This window comes from Apodemus sylvaticus, chromosome X, assembly GCF_947179515.1.
Source record: "Apodemus sylvaticus chromosome X, mApoSyl1.1, whole genome shotgun sequence".
Lineage (NCBI taxonomy): Eukaryota > Metazoa > Chordata > Mammalia > Rodentia > Muridae > Apodemus > Apodemus sylvaticus.
This window is the reverse complement of record NC_067495.1, coordinates 121,122,714-121,145,040: the sequence shown is the minus strand read 5'-3', so window position 1 is coordinate 121,145,040 and position 22,327 is coordinate 121,122,714. Positions and strand designations below refer to the sequence as shown.

General features: G+C 40.7%; 1 protein-coding gene across 1 annotated transcript; it reads left to right on the top strand.

Annotated features, from left to right (window-relative positions):
- The first annotated feature begins 2,310 nt into the window (after positions 1–2,310).
- On the top strand, positions 2,311–2,845 carry LOC127674667 (calmodulin-beta-like). Its single transcript, XM_052170330.1, has one exon. The coding sequence runs from the start codon at positions 2,315–2,317 to the stop codon at positions 2,843–2,845; it is 531 nt and encodes a 176-aa protein (XP_052026290.1). The 5' UTR covers positions 2,311–2,314.
- The last annotated feature ends 19,482 nt before the right edge of the window (positions 2,846–22,327 follow it).

Here is a 22,327-nt window from a genome sequence, read left to right as displayed (position 1 = left end):
GTTAGGCAAAGCCTCTGCAGGAAATTGTACTCCTCTAAATTGAAGTCTCAGGGAGAAAAGAGGAGGCAGACTTATCTCTGCCTTTTGTTCTCAGTACTTGTAATACTCTCAGAGCATGTGCTCACTTTGGTGAAAAAAAGTTCTCTTCGAGTCTGCACATAAATTCAGTCATAAATTGAATAAGAGGTTATAACAGAATGCATATGTGTGTACACACTAGGGGTTTAATTTTCACCATTTGTTATTAGCTTGCAGGGTCATGGAAAGTTTAAGACTGTAACTAAGGCATCCTTGAAGTTTTTTGTTTAGACAAACCCAGTGAATAACTCCTGTTTTTGTACCTGGGGTCCTTTAATGTCTATCTTCCTTTTAAGAAAAGATGTATTTATTATTATGTAAGTACATGTAGCTGTCTTCAGACACACCAGAAGAGGGCATCAGATCCCATTACAGATGGTTGTGAGCCACCATGTGGTTGCTGGGAATTGAACTCAGGACCTCTGGGAAAGCAGTGCTCTTAACCACTGAGCCATCTCTCCAGCCTGAAGTCTATCTTCTTTATGACCTTTGGATAATGGTTTCTGAAAACCCTTGGAATGTGCCCTAAGTTTTAGAAGTCTGCTGTTATCTTAGAAGCAATTAAGAAGTCCTGTTATAAGAGGGACTTGAATGTCTTGGTTGCCAATTCTTGGTGACCCCTAATATGATAGCTGTTTCTGAAGAATAAATATTCTTTGTTTTTTTACATACTATCTGAGACCGTGGTCTTTCTTCAGCAAATTTTCTGACCCTTACATTACAAGAAGGTAGTGAAAGCTAGCCAACAAACAGAGAAAATAAGTAGGACAGCATGTAGTGGGGTTCTGTGTCCTTTAGCAGGGGTTCCACATCTGCTCAGTCCTTCCCAGAAATTAATACCAGGGGTACTGCATCCCCCATGGTCTCTGGAACGTCTCTCAAGTCCCTGAGGCTATGATATACTAGAGTGTCCACTGCAGCAGGATTCCACATCCACTTTAGTCATTTTTTGGCCATGAAATATAGATTTTTAGGCCACTTCAGAACAGGATTACAGAATTATTCAGAACAGAATTATTGCGGCATCATGGCCAGTACTACACAGACACATAGACAGACCTAGATAAGGACAGACACTCACATTCAGACATTACCAGTACTGAGACCCTCTGGGTTGGGTCCTGGTAGCCTTGGAGTTCCTGGCCAATTCACCAAAATGTTGTGCCACAAAATGTTCATGAACCCCAAAAGACTACCAAGGAGCTGTTTCTTATGTAATCACATCAGAGTCTCTTTATTACAAATTCGAGTTTGGAATTACTCACCACAAGCCCATGGAACAGTTTGGATCGGGACAAGGTTTTATAGAAAATGGAAGCCAGTGAGGGGGTGTTTTTGAAATTATTCATGGGATAGGGACTGAGTAGATCAATAGTACAGATTCTTTTTTAGCTTACAAGAGACCTCAGGTTTAATTCCTGAGATAAAGAAATGTATTCCCTACTATAACTCACTAACATACATTGTTTAATAATTTGGGGGCGGGTTGTTGTGTCACATGCCTTTAATTTCAGCATTCACGAGGCAGAGGCAAGCAGCTCTCTGGGAGTTCAAAGCTAGCATGTTTTACATAGCCAGTTCCAGGACCGCCACTTCCAGAGCCACACAACGAGACCTTATCTCAAAAAAAAATTTTTTTTTTTACTAGTTGTGATAGCACACTAATATCTAAAGAGGCAAAATTAGGAAGCTCACAAGGTCAAGACCAGCCTAAATAACACAGACTTAGGCGTGGTAGCAATACCCCTTTATCCTAGCACTCAGAAGGAAGACGTAGACAGATCTCTGTGGTTCAAGACCATTGTGGTGAGTTCCCAGCAGTCAGGGCTACATAGTGAAGCTCTTTCTCAAAAACAAATGGCTTAATAGTTTCATAAATTCATAGAATGAGTTTTGGTTATCTTCGCTCTATGTTGGTCTATAAACGTGGTCAAGTACCCTGTGGGGTTGGGGTTGGGGACGGGTGGGTGAGACGTAGTACCATTACTTTACTAAATTATCAATATCTCTTTAGAACCCACTCTTACTACTTTCTTTGTTCTTCATTCCCTGCTCTAATCTTATCTTCTGCCTGGGATTATCTTCTTTCAGCCTTAAGAACAGTGTTTAAAACTTTGTTCACTGGGAGGGAGGTGTTTATGAGGAGCTGGGGGAGGTGGAGGAGAATTAGTCTGAGTGGAACGAGTGAGTGGAGTGGTTGTGTGGTCACATCTCGGAAATCCATAGCCCTTGCAGCATGGCTGACCAACAGACTGAAGAGCAGATTGAGAAGAGCTTCAAAGAAGCTTTCTCACTATTTGACAAGGATGGGGATGGGACAATAACAACAAAGGAGCTGGGGACAGTGATGAGGTCCCTGGGGCAGAACCCCGCAGAAGCAGAGCTGCAGGACATGATCAATGAAGTAGATGCAGATGGTAACGGCACAATCGACTTCCTGGAATTGCTGACAATGATGGCAAGAAAAAGGAAAGACACAGACAGTGAAGAAGAAATTCGAGAAGGATTCTGTGTGTCTGATAAGGGTGGCAATGGCTGTATTAGTACAGCAGAGCTTCGCCACGTGATGACAAACCTCGGAGAGAAGTTAACAGATGAAGGGGTTGATGAAATGATCAGGGAAGCAGATGCTGATGGGGATGCTCAGGTAAACTACGAAGAGTTTGTACAAATGATGACAGCAAAGTCAAGACACTATACAGAATGTGTTAAATTTCATGTACAAAATTGTATATTTGCATTTTCTTTGCTTGCAACTTATCTGTAAAAGTTCCCCCCCCCCCACTGTCAAAAATATGCATGTATAGTAATTAGGACTTCATTCCTCCATGTTTTCTTCCCTTATCTTATGGTCATTGTCCTTAAACCTTATTTTAGAAAATTGATCAACTAACCTGTTGCATGCATGTGGCTTACTCCAGATATATTGAAGCCCTTCTGCACATCTAAACTTAGATGGAGTTGGTCAAATGAGGGAACATATGAGTTATGCCCTTTTTAAGTAGCTTTTAGGAACTGTCAGCATGTTGTTGTTGAAGTGTGGAGCTGTAACTCTGTGTGGACTGTGGACAGTTAGCAATAGGTACTTCAAAGGGGTGTTTTATACAGGTACTTGGAGACTATTTTTTTGTACTGCTGTTATTGTACCAGAAACATTTTCTTTTATTGTTACTTGCTTTTTAAACTTTGTTTAGCCACTTAGAGAAAATCTTCTTATGGAACAATTTGCCTCAAATCCATTCCAAGTTGTATATTTGTTTTCCAATTAAAAATTACAATTAAAAAAAAACTTTGTTCACTAACTGATAGTAAATGCTGTCATGGGAAACTATTTTATTTTTATTTATTTATTTATTTGTTTGTTTTGGTTTTTTGAGACAGGGTTTCTCTGTATAGCCCTGGCTGTCCTGGAACTCACTCTGTAGACCAGGCTGGCCTTGAACTCAGAAATCTGCCTGCCTCTGCCTCCCAGAGTGCTGGGATTACAGGCTTGCCGCCGCCGCCACTACCACCACCACCACCACCACCACCACCACCACCACCACCACCACCTGTATTAGTTTTTCAAATATATTCCACTGACATACAATTGTAGCTGGGCAGTCACTTCCTTATAACCTACTTTTCTTTTCTCTTGTATGGTTAAGTTCTCACTATTGTGAACCGAAGTTCCCAAGAAAAAAGTCATGTTCTTACCAGATGGAGACCACCACAGAAAAACACAATCAAATGAAGAGTTGTGGAACCCAGTCCTAATGGATACATCTACAAAAATGCTCTCACATCAAAGGCCCAGGGAACATTTCTGAAGAAGGGGACAGAGAGACTGTAAGAACCAGAGGATCAGGGAGTTTGCTGTGAGACTGTGTCTTAGTAACATCAAAAGCTATACCCATAAAGTCTCACCAACATGTCAGAATAATCATGTGCTGAATAAGAACCACACAAAGGAGCATGTCACACTGCATGGAGTAGGGGGGGGAGTACATGGGGTGGGGTGAAGCCCACAAAGTCTCTACCAACATAAAGATCTACAGGTAACTGATCAAAACTTGGAGTAGGGGAGGTGGCTCTCCCCAGGGAAGAGCAAAGCAATTGGTTGGCCAGTGCCAAATGGTCAACCTTGAAAACATGTATACAAGTAACCTTATATGAACTCAACAGGTTATATTTGGGAATATATATGTATATACAAACACATGTATGTATGTATGCAGTAACAACTGAGGAACAAGAGTCGATAAATTTGAAGGGGAATAGGGGAGGATTTGGAGGGAGGAAAGGGAAGGCAGAAATGTAATTAAAATACAATCTCAAAAATAACAAAAAGCTATACTTGTATTAAACATTCTATAAGGATGATTGAGAATGGGAATGTTACAGGTTGGGTCAAAATTATCTTGGACTATCTTAGTCCCCTAAATAGCCATTTATTAACTACCTATGTGTGTGACCTAACTTCTTTGTGACTAGTACTTAAATACATTTTGGAACCCAAGGGCTAAGAATTCTGCCAGATAACATCTGCAGCCTATTACAAATTGCCTTGTTTTGCTGTAACTGGACTATCTGATTTTTCCACTATTGTATTTAAAGTATCTTGATTTACGATTGTCTTTGTTCTATTACTCTAAAACTTTATGAAACGGTTACTACATCGGAACATAATATTTGTAATAACGAGTCTGGGCTCCTGGGTCAGGGTCACATATTTGGCTCCAGAATAAATTCTTATTTCCTTTGAGCTGTGAGCTGTATTTTTGCATCAGAGTTTTATAGTCCTAATGGGCCTGGAACTCACTACACAGCCCAGGCTAGTTCAGACATGCCATGCACTAACCATATTACTCCTGTTCCCCTAGTGTTGGAATTATAGTTTTGTATCACTGTATTCTCTCTCTCCCTCTCCCTCTCCCTCCCCCCTCTCCCTCTCCCTCTCTCTCATGTGTGTGTGTGTGTGTGTGTGTGTGTGTGTGTGTGTGTGTGACTTGGTCTACTCAATTGCCTGCTCATCTACCTATTGTCAGGACCTGAGCCTACTCTCTGTTCTGCTGTCACCTCACAGCCTGGACTCCACCCTGCTATGGACCACAGTAACAGCTCCTTCCAGATTCTATTAACATATCAGTGTACTACTGAATCTGCTTACAACATTTTTGTACTTATGTTGTAAATGCATATATGCATATATCAGAAATATCTACTCTTTTAAAGTAGAGTATGAGAGTTAGTTTATTACTTACTCTCTTAAAATTATTTGTAAAATTTTTTGTGCATGTGTGTGTGTGTGTGTGTGTGTGTGTGTGGTGTGTATGAATGTGTACACTGAGTGCACATGTCTGTGGTTACCAAAGGAGTTGGATCTACTGGAGTTAGAAATGCAAGAGGTGTGAACCACCAAATGTGAATGGCGGGAATTGGACTCTGGCCCTCTGGAAGAATGATGCCATCTCTGCCTTCCCTTATGTATCATTTATTTAATAATTAAGATTAGAATAAGAAAATATATCTCAGCCCAATTACTAAGGTAGGCAGGATTACCTAGAAAATTGTTGTCATTGAAACTGCTGATCTTAGTGAATTTATTGTTATTCAGTAAATCCTGACATCATAGAAAGACACAGTTTTGTCTCCTATATTTCTGGTATAGTTCTCTCATAACAAATGCCTTGAATTTGGTTAAGTGCCCCCCTCTGTATAGACAGGTTGCATTCACAGCTCTGTGTTCTGACCACAAGCTGTTGGTCCCAGAAAAGTGACCATAATCTTTTGATCTTTTTTTTTTTGTTTGTTTGGTTTTGTTTTGTTTTTCAAGACAGGGTTTCTCTGTGTAACTGTGGCTGTCCTAGGAACACAGTTCTGAAGACCTCAAAACTGGCCTCAAACTGCCTCCCGAGTGCTGGGACTAAAGGTATGCACCACCAGTGCTACTACAGTGCAAGTGAACATAATCTTATCTAACAATAAATCAGACATTTCATTCCTCTACTTGCTCTCCCCCCCCCCTCCCCCCCCCCCCCCGTGGCTTATGAACCCAATCAAAATGAATTTGTGGCCATCAACAACTTACATAACTGATTCCCTGGTTACAATTCAGATCTTATCATGAAGACTGCAGTCAGCTAGCAGCTGGCTATTCCTCAGATGGGCCAAGTATGCTTGCGCCTCAAGGTTTCCCTCTCCCTGGCTTGCAATGTTCTTTACTAAGACACCTCCAAGCTGGTTTGTCCAATTCCACATTTTGGCTCAAATCTCACCTGCCATCAGAAGGGCTTTCCTGACCACCTTATGGAAAATAGCATATCCCCCTTTATTCCTGTAAAACTTTTTTCTTATAATAAAAGGCATGTTCCTCTATGACGTTTCTTTTTTAAATTATATATATTGAAACACATATATATATGCCCTTCCACTACCCTCCCTTGTCCCTGCTCATCACCTTTTGCTGCTTCCCTAACTCCATATAAACAATTTTCCTGCTTTTTTTAAAAAAAAGATTTATTTATTTATTATATGTGAGTACACTGTAGTGTCTTCAGATACACCAGAAGAGGGCATCAGATCTCATGACAGATGGTTGTGAGCCACCATATGGTTGCTGGGAATGGAACTCAGGATCTTTGGAAGAGCAGTCAGTGTTCTTAACCACTGAGCCATCTCTCCAGTCCCCAAAATTAATTTTTCGAGACTGGGTTTTTCTGTATAGCCCTGGTTGGAACTCACTCTTTAGACCAGGCTGGCCTCAAACTCAGAAATCTGCCTGCCTCTGCTCCCAAGTGCTGGGACTAAAGGCGTGTGCCACCACTGCCCGGCTTTTCCTGCTTGCACACACACACACACACACACACACACACACACACATACACAGAGAGAGAGAGAGAGAAAGAGAGAGAGAGACAGAGACAGAGAGAGACAAAGACAGACAGAGACAGACAGACAGAGTGACAGAAAAAGATACTGAATCTAATTTCCCATATGACATAAAATACCCAATATTTTGATTTTCTTCCCTCATTGAGCAATATCAAAACAAAACAATATTAAACAAACATCCCCTAAACAACACACACACACACACACACACACACACACACACACACACACACACGCACACACAGCTCTCATTTCAAAAGCAATGAGAGACAGTTTACTCTAGCGTCTGATAAAAGTGACCATGGCCCAGAATATTATTGGACCTACGTTTTGGATCTAAAATGTTTCTCAAAAGCTTCTGTTTTTAAAAGCTTCTTGCCCAACTTGCTGCTATTGGGAGGTGGTAAAACACAGTAAGAGTTTGTTCTTAGAGCATGACCTTCTGCTCACTGAGAATGTGCCCATCAATAGGGTGTAAGGAGCCCATTCCTCTTCGTCCTTTGTCACTCTTTAGCTGTCCCGAGCGCCGAGGTTTCTTCTACCATCTGTTCCTTGCCACAGGCACATAAACAATGGAACCAAATTTACCACAGACTGAAACCTCCAATGTCAGTGTGCACTCTGCAATCCTAGGCATTGGGGAGGATCAGAAACTCTAGGCCAGTAGTAAGTTCAAGATCAGGCCAGACTATAGAAAACCCTGACTCAAAAAACCAAATGAAAACCAAATGAACTCAAAATCTCTCCAAAACTATGGACCAAAAGAAACCTTTCTGCTTTCTCCATTTTGCTCTACAGGGACCTAGACAAATGTCACTTAAAGGTAGTTATCTCAGGCATTTGTGACATTAATGAAAGAAACAACTAACATAAAAATAAAATCCAACGAAGAAAGGACAGTGTGCAGCATCTGTATAAAGGAAACTAAAGTTAACTCAAAGCAACATTTAAGGACCAAATTTTACAAAGTTGTTATCCCCAAATTGATTCATAAAGTTAATGAAAATCTTGTCATGCACCCTCACACATACACAAAAGGAAGTCAACGTCTACTATACTTTAAAACAAACTGTAAGTAAGTAGAAATTTTAATCATATCATTCGATTAATATATGATAAAATAAATAAATTTAATAGATATGATAATTTAGATGTTGGTAAAGGTAGTATTTTGAAACCAATAGTAAAAGTATCAAATTAAGCCAATCTGGTTTAAAATTGTCTGGTATTTTGAAAAATTAGGGATGCTTTTCTTACTCTGGAATAAATTCAAACATCTTGAGGATTTAATTAATGGGAACATAAAAGTATTATAAAGAGGAAAAAGGTAGTGTGGCATTTGCAAACATAACACAAAGCCAGAAACTCAAATGGCAAAATACAGCTGGGCGGTGGTGGCGAACACCTTTAATCCCAGCACTTGGGAGGCAGAGGCAGACAGATTTCTGAGTTCGAAGCCAGCCTGGTCTACAGAGTGAGTTCCAGGACAACCAGGGCTACATAGAGAAACCCTGTCTCAAAAAAAAATAAATAAAAAAAAATTAAAGAAAAAGAAAGGCAAAATACACAAATTTAAGTGCACACTAGGGCAAAAGTAAACCTACATATTGTAAAATGTGAGACTTAAAAGTAAAAAAAAATGGACATAAATGCCTGCACTACAGATGACAGAAAAACATTTGTTTAAAGAAAGAACCCTTATCAATCAATAAAAGATAGGCCAACATATGATAGCTAATAACTGTATGAAAGACACTGAACATTACTAATAATTAATGACACAAAAAGCAAAAACACTTCCTTTGAGCTATTGGATTGGCAATGATTCAAAATATTGACAGGTCTGTTCCTTGGTGGAGAAATTATGAATACATACAGGCTCTCATCAGGGCAAGCAAGGCCTCTTACATGTTGTCTTAGTCATGGTTTGTATTCCTGCACAAACATCATGACCAAGAAGCAAGTTGGGGAGGAAAGGGTTTATTGAGCTTACACTTCCACGTTGCAGTTCATCACAAAAGGAAGTCAGGACTGGAACTCAAGCAGGTCAGGAAGCAGGAGCTGATGCAGAGGCCATGGAGGGATGTTTCTTACTGGCTTGCTTCCCCTGGCTTGCTCAGCTTGCTCTCTTATAGAACCCAAGAACACCAGCCCAGGGATGACACCACCCACAAGGGGCCCTCCCCCCTGATCACTAATTGAGAAAATGCCCCACAGCTGGATCTCATGGAGGCACTTCCCCAACTGAAGTTCCTTACTCTGTGTTAACTCCAGCCTGTGTCAAGTTGACACAAAAAACCTGCCGCCAGTACATGTGTTTAGTATTTGGTGGCTTTAAAAGCCTTCTGAGGTTACTTGGTAGTATCTATACCAGGAGAAGTGGTATCATCCAAGAGAAAGTGATACAATGGGGTTACCTAGGAAGAGTTATGTTCTGGTATGAACGTAAGTTATGATTCTATTAAGACTGTTTCCTAGTAAACTAAATAATGGTATAATGATGGTTTTGGTTTGAATAAGTACTTTTGCTTGGTGCACTGAAAGCTGGTCTAGCATTTACAATGGTGATGTTAATGACAGGTCTCAATGGAGCTACAAATTGGTTTAACTTTTTAATAGACAAAGGAGTGGAGGTGTTGTTCCAACCTTTTGTTAGGCTTTTTCTATCTGATGAAGGCAGTATTTGGATGGCATTTGTATTGTTAACAGAGAATGTGGAGGCCTCAGTGGGCAAGGGTACTTTCTGCACTAGCATAAGGACCTGAGTCTGTTTCCCTAGTCCCAACAATAAACAAAGACAAAAAAAATCAGGAATAGTCATGAATGCCTGTAACCCCAGCTCTTTCAGAAACAGAGACAGGAGGTTCATCAATGCTTGCTGGTGACTGGCCTGGGTCTAAACTCAGCAAGAGACTCTGTCTTAAAGGAATGAAGTATACAGTGATAAGACAGGGATAGCCTCCTATGGCCTCCACACACACAAGTAAAAGTAGCTTGTATTCTCCTGTATTAATGGTTGTCTCAGAGGCTTACTGCCTCAGTCTTGCTAACCTAGGCCTAGAACTGGAAGCCTCTAGCCACGGTACAATCTTATCTAGGCCTAGAACGTTTTTAGCCGTTGAGACTTACTGCTGAATAAGCTCACCCCTTCTAGATCTTTCTGAGCTCGGAATGGATGGCTCCACTCAGCTGTTCTGACTCAGACTCCTCTCTAAGCTGACTAGTTCAATCTAGCTTCTCTTGGACCTCTCCTGAGTTGCTCTGCCTGGCCTCATACCCTCAAACTCTCTCTCTCTCTCTCTCTCTCTCTCTCTATCTCTCTCTCTCACACACACACACACACACACAAACACTGAGGTGGGGGTATAGATTGATTACTCAGTGGTTAAGAAAACTTGGAGCACTTACAGAGGACCAGAATTTGGTTCCCAGAACCCAGGCTCCCAATCACCTGTAACTTCAGGTTCAAAGTAGTTGATGTCCTGTTGTGCCCACATGCATCCACAGAGGCACAGACACAGATACATAAACAAAGATAAAACCAACCTTTTAAAATATGCTGGCTCTTCTTTATTGCAGTGTATTCTGAGCTCAGTAGCCTATGATCTGGAAGCCATCCCAGTTCTTACTACGGATCCCATGAGTGATTGCGCACCTGCTCCTGACTCTTCATGTCGTTACCTGTCTGACCCCAATCTTTCAGATTGCCAATCTTGCCTTGGGGAATTCAGGTTAGTCATTAAGATGCTGATCATTTCTAACTCTCAGAAAACAGACAGCTATTAGATTTTCCTGCATTCTTCTTTTTCAAATTAACACTGATGCAAGGTCTCTATAGCATTTAAAGTAAAGGAAAAAACAGGGATTTTATCCTCAAATTTGAGAAGATACTAGTGAGATACCAAATCTTTTAAGTTCAGACTCCATTTTAGAGAACCTGACCTAAGTTTGAACTCAGGTAAACTAACAGGCTGGTACCTAGCATTAGTTTCCAAGTTGCCGCCCAACAAAACACGAGCCTAGCTCCAGTCTCTAGGCTAATTCCCAACAAGACCAGGGTTTCCAGGTTACACCCTCAACAAGACCAGTGCCTCCCCCAGACCAGGTTATTCCCCCAACAAATCTGCACTCCAGGTTACAAGCCCACCCCTGCCTAACGACCACCAATGCAGAGGGGAGCAGAAATTAAGTTTATGATATGACTCCCAGCACCAGCCAATTATGTTAAAGGCCATGGTAGCTTTCCAACTAGATGCTTGCACATATACTTTTGGCTTGCTGCTTACTATAAAGCCTTGCCTTGATAGACATTTGGGGTTCCCCCACCACCAAAACCATCCTATGTGACAGAGGTGCATTGGGGGGACTGGAGCTAGTTCAAATAGAATAAAGACCCTGCTGTGAGTTGCATAAGATCGGCTCCTGTCAGTTTTTAGGGGATCACTAACATTTCCCTGGCACAATGGTAGCTTAAACACATGGCCCACATATCTATCAATGAATCCTGTTTGTGACTGATTCCACAGCTGACATAAATGATGGAGCCTGCAAGGTGTATCTAAGGCTGCACTTATAGGATGGAATACAGATCTGAGGAGTGTCTAGCCAACGATTGTGTGTAGCCAAGTTGACAGCTCACAACACTTAGGCAATCTTTTCCCTAAGCTGCTTCACTCAAGTGGCCAAACTTTCCAGGGTACTTAGTGCTTGAAGAGAGCCCTGGGGTGGTATGGAGAATACAGCATATGATACTTAGGATGATGGGAGTCAGCTGTGGTTCTTCAAGAAAATTATCCTTAGTGTGCAATATAGACTTACTTACCAGATTTCCTGAGGTCGTAGGGTGCCTGTCTGATTCTGATGACTATGATGGGCCTTAAAGGATACTCGATAGCTGGCCAGAGTTGTTTTTAGCTGCTGTGATTTGAAGAGATTGTGACTTAATTTCTGAGGAACCTGAGGAAAAGACAATTCCTTAAGTTTCAGCAGAGGGATAATGGCTTTTCATCAAATCGTGAACTAATGCTGGTAAGTCTTCTACTATTTACTGGCTAATCACTGCATATGGGACTCAAATAATCTGTCACACCTGCAAGAAGTTCAAGTCATGACCTAGCAAAGGAGAATGACTCATTCTAGTTGTATCAACTAGATAAAGGAAGACTAACTTGAATAACTAGAAAAGTGGCTTCTACTGATGTAGCACTACAGGATGAGGCAGAGTAAAATATGAACTGATTAAACGAGTTAATATTTGTAAAACATTTAGAAAAGAGCCTGGCATATAGCATGTGTATTTGCATGTGTGATATACAAACCAGTCAAATGAAGCAACAGAAAAGTTATGTGAGTTCTCAAGGATGTGTTCTCAGAACACACACACACACACACACACACACACACACACACACACACATTTAAATGAAAAAAGTACAGGGGTGGGGCTAGAGAGAGAGATAGCTTAGTAGTTAGAGTACTGACTGCTCTTCCAGAGGACCCAGATGCAGTTCCAAGCATCCATATGATGTCTATCAAACACCTCAACACCAGTCTTAGAGGAGACAAGTCCCTCTCCCGGCCTCTGTGGGCACTAGGCAATATGGTACACACACATTACATGCAGGCAAAAGACTCATATACATAAAATTTGTTTTAAAAATCTTTAAAAATAAAAAATACATAAACTGAAAAAGAAAGGGATTATGTATACCCCAGAAACAATTCAATAATCTGGAAGATCAAATAAGAGAAATATCATTTAGCAGCTCTTTCAAAGAGGTAAAAATCATGAGGGATTAAAAAATACAGAACAGATTCTAGAGACTTGTCATGGAAAACATTAAGAGTCCAAAAGAGCAAAGGGAGAGCAAGGAAGAGAGTTAACTAATAATTTATTAACAACAGAAGAAAGTTTCCCTTGGTTGAACTGAGAGCTGAGTTTACCAACTGAAGGTGTTCAGTGAATATCATGCATCATATTGAAAAAAAAACACAAAAAGAAAACAAAAGACACACAAACCTACCCTTGAGAACTCCCTAAATTCTCAGATAAAGAGAAGGTCTTATAAGCTTCAGACACAAAGAACACTTTGTGTCTGGCAGCTGGCTTTGGGTAGCAGGAAGTTCTGGTGGAAGGCTGGAGACAGAGATCCAGGAGAAGGCAAGAGACTTTGTCTTTTTCTCTCCCTCAGTGCCTCTGGCTAGTGTCTACAGCAACTCAGATACTGCCACATAAACTTCCATTGTATAACCTTCACCTTGGGCTCCAGGAATATTATTTTTTACTTCGTTTTAACTTTCTATTTAAGGAATGTTCCACATTGTCCCTCTTTGGTTTATCAGTTATTATATTCTTTGTGTAATTTATTCTTTGAATTGCTATATTCTCTGGGGAGGGTTATATTGTTTGTTTGCTTGTTTGTTTGTTTTGAGACAGGGTCTCGAGTAGTTGGGGCTGGCCTATGCAGCAAAATATGACCTTGAAATTTTGATCCTGTTACATCTGCTTCTCTGGTGCTGGGATGATAGGCATGTGTTACCATGTCCAGTTATTTTATATATTTTAACTTATTGTTGTTTGTGGTGGTGGCGGTGGTGGTGGTGGTTTTGTGTGTGTGTGTGTGTGTGTGTGTGTGTGTGTATGGGCACCAGTACCAAAGTGAGCATGTGGATATCAGGACATTTTTGTGGAATCGGTTCTCTCCTTCTAGGGTAGGTTATAGCAATCAATCCCAGGTTGTGGACAGCTTTTGAGATAAAGGCTTTTATCTGCTTAGCAACCTTGTAGGCCCTATCATATTTACTTTTAATTAGTCTTCAAAACAGTCTCATTGTGTAGGTCAGGCTGGCTTCAAGCTTGTCATCTTACCGCCTCTACCTCCTCATCTATTCTTTTTATTTTACCTGGATAGGCTTCTATTTTCTAGCTGGACTGTAACTGAGACATCTGCCAAGAAAAATGAATTAGGATTAGATCTTTTATCCACACCACAAAGGCTGCAAAACAGTGGGTTACAGTATTAGGGTTCTCTAGAAGAACAGAATTTATAGAATGAATAATATATTAGAATATGTCTTTTCCAAGTATATATTAGAATATGGATGGAATATATATGGATGGCATATAGGCAGTGTCTGCTAAGCCAACAGCGACTGCCTATGAATAGAAGGTCCAAGTGGCCATTAGTTGTTCAGTACTCAAGGCTGGATGTCTCAACTGATCTTCAGTATATGCCAGAATTCTGAAGAATTCTTCACAGGTTCTAATTCAAGTGAAGGAATGGACTTGCTAGCAAGGCAAAAGCAAGTACAGGGTAAAAGTAAAGCCTCCCTTCTTCCATGTCCTTATATAGACTTCTAGCAGAAGGTATGGCCAAGATTAGAGCTGGGTCCTTCCCACCTCAAAAGATCTGGATTAAAGCTGTGTCTTTCCACCTCAAAAATACAAATTATGAGTGGACCTTCCATTTACAATTAAGCAAAAACCCCTCACAGGTGTGCCTCATTTGGAGCTTTAGTTAATTCCAGACATAGTAAAGTTGACAACCAAGAATAGCCACAAATACCAACTCCAAAATGTTGAGAGAAAAGAACTAAAACTCCTCTATTCAGCTGTTTGATTCAACAAAGGCTTCTATTGATTCTTCAGCTACTGGCATTCATGGTCTTTTTTTTTTTTTAAAGATTTTTTTAAAAAAATATTATTATATGTAAGTACACTGTAGCTGTCTTCAGACACACCAGAAGAGGGCATCAGATCTCATTACAGATAGTTGTGAGCCACCTTGGGGTTGCTGGGATTTGAACTCAGGATGTCTGGAAGAGCAGTCAGTGCTCTTAACCACTGAGCCATCTCACTAGCCCTGAATTCATGGTCTTATGAAAATCCTTTCAAAGCCAGACATATTGGCCCATGCCTTAAGTCCCAGCATTCAGTAGGCAGAGGCAGGCAAATCTCTGTAAATTTGAGGCCAACCTGGTCTACAGAATGAGTTCCAGGACAGCCAGATCTACATAGTGAGACCTCCTCCTACAGAATGAACAAACACCTTTCCATCTTCGCTCTGTGTGTGTTCAGACTAGTAAAACTGACTTTAGCAAATTGGAGAAGCCCAGAACATGAAAGTCAACTTCTATTCTTTGTTCTCCTTTGTGACTGACTCTTTCTATGTGGTGACTGTTGTAGAGAGCCACCTGGCAAGGAACAGAAGCCTCCAACAACCATGTAAATTAGGTCCTACCCCAGATGAGTCTTGAGCTGAGATCATACGCACTTTATAGCCTGTGAAAGACCCTGAGTGGACACACTGCTTGCAGTCTTTTGAAGCAAATCAGGCTGTGCCTAAATGCATGAAACTCCTCTGAAATCACAAGTCTGTAATGTATGCCAATTAAGTCTCCATGTGTTTTTTTCTTTTCTTGTTTTGGAACACTAGGAATTGAAACCAGGTTCACATAGAGGTTATACACATGACACACCGCTGAGTCACATTCCAAGTTCAGCAAGTAAGTCTTATGAAGTAAAAAAAAAAAAAAAAAGAGCCGGGCGGTGATGGCGCACACCTGTAATCCCAGCACTCTGGGAGGCAGAGGCAGGGGGATTTCTGAGTTCGAGGCCAGCCTGGTCTACAGAGTGAGTTCCGAGACAGCCAGGGCTATACAGAGAAACCCTGTTTGGGGGGGGGGGGAACAAATTCAAAAAAAAAACAAACAAACAAAGAATTCAAAAGCAAAAGCATTAATAAGTCTGTGCCTCACTTTACTTTGTATGTTTTCCATTGTTGTGTTTGAGACAGGGTCTCAACATGCTATGAGGCCATGGATGATGACCTTGGATTTCTAACTCCCTTTGCTTCTATCATCCTAGTTCTGGGCTTAGTCCTAAAACCATACTCAGTTTCTATGGTTCTGGATATTGAACCCAGTGCTTTCTGCGTGCTAGGCAAGCACTTTACTAACTGAGCTATCATCTCAGCACGGCAGAATGCTTCTGATGCACAGTTTGGGAGACATGGCTTGTGGAGACTTGGAAAGTAGGAGAGTGACCTAAAAACATTCAAGTTCACAGCATGTAATAACCCATTACTGTAAATGCTTTTATTGTTAAAAACAAATTTGAAAACATGAAAACTCTGGAATCTGCTAAGAGCACATAAACAACGACTTATCAAAATCAAAGACAAACAGGCAATTAATGAAAGATAAAGCTGAAATAACCCAGAGACAAAAATCTGTCACTGGCTGGCTTCTCTGGGAAATATGTTAAGAGCACAGACTAGTTTTAGAGGAATAACCTGTGAAAAGAGGGGCAGGGTGCGCGGGGAGTGTGCAGCACACACCTGCATGGCTCTGCTGCCTCATCGGGGAATTGGGAGGCAATCGCTGCCCCTCAGAGGAGCAGCGCATTGAACAGCAAATGTCAGACCCCAGCACTTCCTCTCATTTCATCTTTTGCCTTGAACATCCTGAGAGGATGACCTCAGCTCACAACACTGAGATGGACCCTGGAAGAAGGAACAGCAGGTAGCCAGTACAGCTACTTGCACTCCATCCAATGGAATTGTGAGACTCCTTTGAAGTATGGTCATGCAGATGCGCGCGCCACACACACACACCCACCACACACACACACACACACACACACACACACACCACACACACACACACACACACACACACACACACACACAAACTAGAAGCCGCAAAGCAAAAGCTACACTCAAAAAGGTAAATTCATCGTACTAAAATATCTACCTTTTTTTTTTTTATCTATATGCAATTTGTAAAATCGTTTTGCAATTGGAATACATGTGCATGAATCTGCAGAGTGGATATTTCAGATCTGTGAAATGATATATTAAGCAAAAATAAGTAATGCTCAGAGGGCTGTCTGCCAGCATGAGGCCTTTAAATAAAACTATTTTGATGCCAACCTTCCTTGTATTGTCTCTAAACAAGGTAGGCAACTGTGACAAAATGATATCTTAAAGGGGCTACTTTTTTTTAAATTAAAAAACTTGTTCTGTTAGATTGAGGTCTGCCAGAATTAAAGGCAACATTTCTTTTTAACTTTTCATTTTTGGATTTTGTTTTGATTTTCTGGGACAGGGTCTCACTATGTAGCCCTGGTGGAAGTGGCACTCTTTGTGTTGATCAGGTTGGCTTCAGACTCCCAGGTTACCTGCACGCCTCTGCCTCCTGAGTGCTGGGATTCAAGATCTACACCACCACTAATGGCAAGGGGCCAAGGGCGGTTTTTTAATATGTGTTAGGAAAGCAGAGGTAAGGTTCCTCTGTGTGGGTGGTGGGGAGAAGAGGAATAGGGAGAGGCGCCACAGAACTGAAATATGTGTGAAAATACCATGCTAAAACCCATTATTTTATATGCTAATTAAAAACAGAAGAATATTTGGGGAGGGATGGGCTGAGCTGAGCCCATGAACAGAATTTGACTACATGTCTCCTGAGGTCAAGAGAGCCCCAGCTGCTCAACTTACTGAGGAGTCCTGACTATTTATTTCAACATTGACTTGACTGGGTTGAAATCAAACAGGGAAAGTTCATAGATGTCCCATGTTCTGGACCTCTATGACAATGATACCAGCTAGCTTAGTGGGTTCTGGTTGTTGTTTTTGTTTTTAAAGATGTATTTATCTATCTTATGCACATGTGTGCTCTATTTGCATGTACACCTGCATAACAGAGGAAGGCATCCGCTATCATTATTGGTGGATTTGAGCCACCTGGACCCCAGGTGGGGCAGTCTCTGGATGGCCTTTCCTTCTGTCTCTGCTCCACTCAGTCCCTGTATTTTCTTTAGACAGGAGCAATTCTGGGTTAAAATTTTGGGAATGGTGGGTGGTCCCATCCCTTAACTGCGGGCCTTGCCTAACCTCTGGATAAGCCCTGTACAGGTTCTCCCTCTACTTTGTTGGGTATTTCAGCTAATCTCATCCCTGTTGGGTCCTGGGAGGCGTCTTCTTTCCTGGCATCTGGGACTTTCTGGTGGCTACCTCCAGTTCCTCATCCCCCACTACTACACACCTCTGTTCAAATTCCTGACCCCCTTGTACTTTTTCCCTGTTTCCTCCCACACCTGATCCTGCCCCCCTTTTCCCTCCCCTCCTCTCTCCCTCAAAAGTCTCTCCCTCCCTCTCCCTCCCATGATTGTTTCGTTCTTCCTTCTAAGTAGGGCTGGAAGCACCCACACTTTGGTCTTCCTTCTTCTTGAGTTTCATGTAATCTGTGAATTGTGTCTTGGGTATTCAGAGCTTCTGAGCTAATATCCACTTATCAGTGAATGCATACCATGTGTATTCTTTTGTGATTGGGTTACCTCACTCAGGATTATAATTTCTAGTTCCATCCATTTGCCTAAGAATTTCATGAATTCATTGTTTTTAATGGCTGAGTAGTATTCCATTGTGTAAATATACCACATGTTCTGTATCCATTCCTCCATTGAGGGACATCTGGGTTCTTTCCAGCTTCTGGCTATTATAAATAAGACTGCTATGAACATAGTAGAGCATGTGTCCTTGCTATATGTTGGAGCATCTTCTCGGTATATGCCCAGGAGTGGTATAGCTCGGTTCTCAGTTTTCTGAGGCACCGCCAGACTGATTTCCAGAGTGGATTTTACTAGCTTGCAATCCCACCAGCAATTATTTTAGTTTTAATTATGTGCATGTGTCTCTGTGTATATGAGTGTAAGTGCACTTGGAGATCAGAAGAGGGTATCAAATCCCCTGAACAGAGGTGTTACAGATTGTTATGAGCTGCTTGACATGTGCACTGGGAGCTGAATTCTGGTCCTCTGAACAGCAGCAACTGTGCTCAACTTCTGGGCCACCCATCCCTTTAGAATTTTTAAAGATTTATTTATGTGTATGAGTACACTGTAGTTGTACAGATGGTTGTGAGCCATCATGTGGTTGTTGGGAACTATACTCAGGCCCTGCTCTCTCAGGCCCAAAGATTTATTTATTTATTATATGTGAACACACTGTAGCTGTCTTCAGACGCACACCAGAAGAGGGCATCAGATCCCATTACAGATAGTTGTGAGCCACCATGTGGTCACTGGGAATTGAACTCAGGACAGTGCACTTAACCACTGAGCCATCTCCCTAGCCTTCCCTCCTCTAGCATTTTTAGATCTCCTATTTTATGCTATAATTAAAAAAAAAACCTGGATTCTCATACATTTCAAAATCATTTATATTTACAGATTTTAAAATTACATTTATTTATTTTATGTGTATAGGAGTGCGGCACAAGTATGCCAAGGCAAATGCGCTTAAATGTGGTCAGAACAAGTTACAGGAGTCAGTGTGTCCTTTCTCAGTGTGGTTTCTGGGAATCAAGCTTAGGTCACCAGGCTCACAGGCAAGCACATTAACCAGCCAAGTCATCTCAGGAGCCCATAGGTACGGTTTTGTGAACTCTGTTCTTCCTAACTTTGCTCTGATACCTTTCCCCATATACCTGTTTTCCCCTTGCAGAGCCACACTTCCTGTTTCCATGTTACTTCTCTTTCCACACTATCCTCCTCCCATGGGATCTTTTTATTCTCAGGATCTCACTCATACACACCTAGCACCATCCATATATGTTTAAATCTAGATTTTTTGTATGAGAGAAAACAGGAAGTATTTGCCTCTTGGGGTCTGAGTTATTTCACTTATCATGCATATTCCTAGTTACCCATTTATCTGCAAATGGCATTTCATTTTTCTTTATGGGTGAAAAATTGCATTGAGATTTGTACCATATTTTCTTTGCCCATTATTCATCGATAGACACTTAGGCTAGTTTACTTCCTGCTTATTTCAAATACTCCAGCGATAAATGTCGATGTACAAGTATCAGTGTAATATGATTTCCATAGTAGGCATGCCAGTTTACATTCCAATGAATGTATAAATGTTCCTCTTTGTCCTCAACCTTACTGGCATTTGTTTGTCATTTGTTTTGATGATAGCCATTTCAACTGTGTGAACTTTTTTTTTTTTAAATCTTGCTTATCTGTCTGTCCATTGTGTAGAGGTCGTGCCTACAGAGTCCAGAAGAGGGCAGCAGATATCTTAGACAGTGGTGAGATGCCATATGGGTACTGGGAACCAAATCTGTGTCCTCTAGAAGAGTAGGCAGTGGTCTTAACTGCTGAGCCATCTCTCTAGACAGTAATATATTTAAAAAAAAAGATTTATGAAGCTGGGCAGTTCGAGGCCAGCCTGGTCTACAGAGTGAGTTCCAGGACAGCCGGGGCTATACAGAGAAACCCCCGTCTCGAAAAAACCAAATCCAAAAAGCCAAAAAAAGATTTATGAAAGAGATGTTTGTTTGAGGCAGTCGTATGTAGATCAGGTTATGATCATGCTATGTAGAGGAGGATGGCCTTGGCATCCAGATCTTTCTGCCCCTGTTGGCGTCACAGGCATGAGCTACCGTGTCCATTTTTTTTTTCTGATTTCTATTTTTGGCAAGTTTATTGCTGGTATGCAGAAATGCTATGGATTTTTGTATGTTGATTTTATATCCTACTTTATTGAAAGTAAGTATGAGGTATAGCTTTTCTGTAGAATCTTCATGGTGTTTCAAGTAGAGTCATGTCTGAAACTACTGATGCTTGGGCTTTTTCCTTTCCTTTTGTACCCTTCTCTTTCTTTTTAGCTAGAGTAATAAGACAGATGACTGGTATGGTATTTTCTCCACTTTTTATTTGGGGAAAAGTTTGTGGTATATTGATGTCAGTGCTTCTTTAAAAAATTGGTAGAATTTGGGAATGCATTGATCCGGGATGTGTTTATTGAGGGACTTTAAATTTTTTGAAATTCTATTTAAAATGTAATAGATCATCTGTCCCTTCCCTTTCCCCCTTGTTCACTCCTTGTTACCCCTCCCATATCCCCTTCATTTCCTTTCTAATTCAAAACATCTTCTTCCTTGACACACATATAAATACACAAATAGATAACATAGCCTGATGGGTCCATTCACTGTTGCTTATGTGTATATGATTTCATGGCTGATCACTTGGGATTGGGTAATCAATTAAGGGGCTCAACCCAGGGAAAGACTAATACTCCCTCTCTTGGCAGTCATTAGTTGCTTGTAGTTCTTTTGCTAAGGGTTGGACCCCATGAGATACACAGTGAGATCCCATCTCCAAAAACAACAAAAACTTACTTAATTGCATCCCAAAGGTTTCTAGAAATGGTGCTTTTGTTTGATTCTAGAAGTGCTTTCAATTTTCTTCTTCACTTCTTCAATGATCCATTGCTGGTTCAAGAATATATTATTTAGTCTCCAATATTTCTCTAATTTCTGTACTGCCTTTCAGTATTTTTAGTTTATTTTCACCATGTTCTGATAGGACAGTAAAAGCTATTTTTTAAATATTTGTTCAGACTTGCTTTGTGGCCTATAATGTGGGTTTATTTTAGAGACTTCCCACGAGGAGCTCAGAAGAATATATGTTCTCTATTTTGTGTATACATCTGTTAAATTTTTGTCAACTATGCTACAGTTTACCTCAGAAGCTTTTTTTCATTGTTAGTTTGAGTGAACTTTCTAAAAATATGAAATATTTTATAGATGTAAATGACATTTTTGCACAGAGGCATGCTAATATCTATATTCCTCCAAATTTTTATGTGTGTTGCTAAAGTAAACACTCCATTTGGTTTTATTAACAATTATGGGTTGGAAAGATGGGTTAGCGGTTAAAGAACATCTGCTGCTCTTTGAAAGAGTGTGAATATGATTTCCCAGCACCCATATGGAAACTTACAACTGTCTATAGCTCCAATTTCAGGGGATTTGATACCATCTTCTGGCCTCTGCACCTATTTGCCATACACATATATCCACACAGTGTACAAACGCACACATATACACATGGTGGGGGGAAGAGGGAGAAAGAGAAAGATACACATAAATAAAAAGAATGAAAGTGAACCTTAAAAAGAAATAAAACTAAAATTAAACAAGCAAAACTTGTCACTCACTTTATTCAGCATCCCACAAATTTAGTACACATTCCTCCAAGAGAAAATCTGAGTCTTGAGAAGGTTATAGTCATTGTGAGTGTATACTTTGTAATAAAACTTCCCAATTTCTTCCCGTGTATCCTCTTATAGATTGTTCTTTCATTGTGACAAAAATTTCAAAGCTGTAGGTAGAGATTCTTTCAGGTTTTTCTACCTTGAAGAGCTACTTTAAAGAATCACTTCTGATCCAACTGTCCTACTTTGACTAAAACACACCCTGAGGTGAGTATCTGAGGACAAGAGTTTTATCTAGTACGTATTCCCAGGGAGCAACGGTGGGAAGCGAGACAAAGGAAAAAAAAATGATACGGCTGTTTAATGAA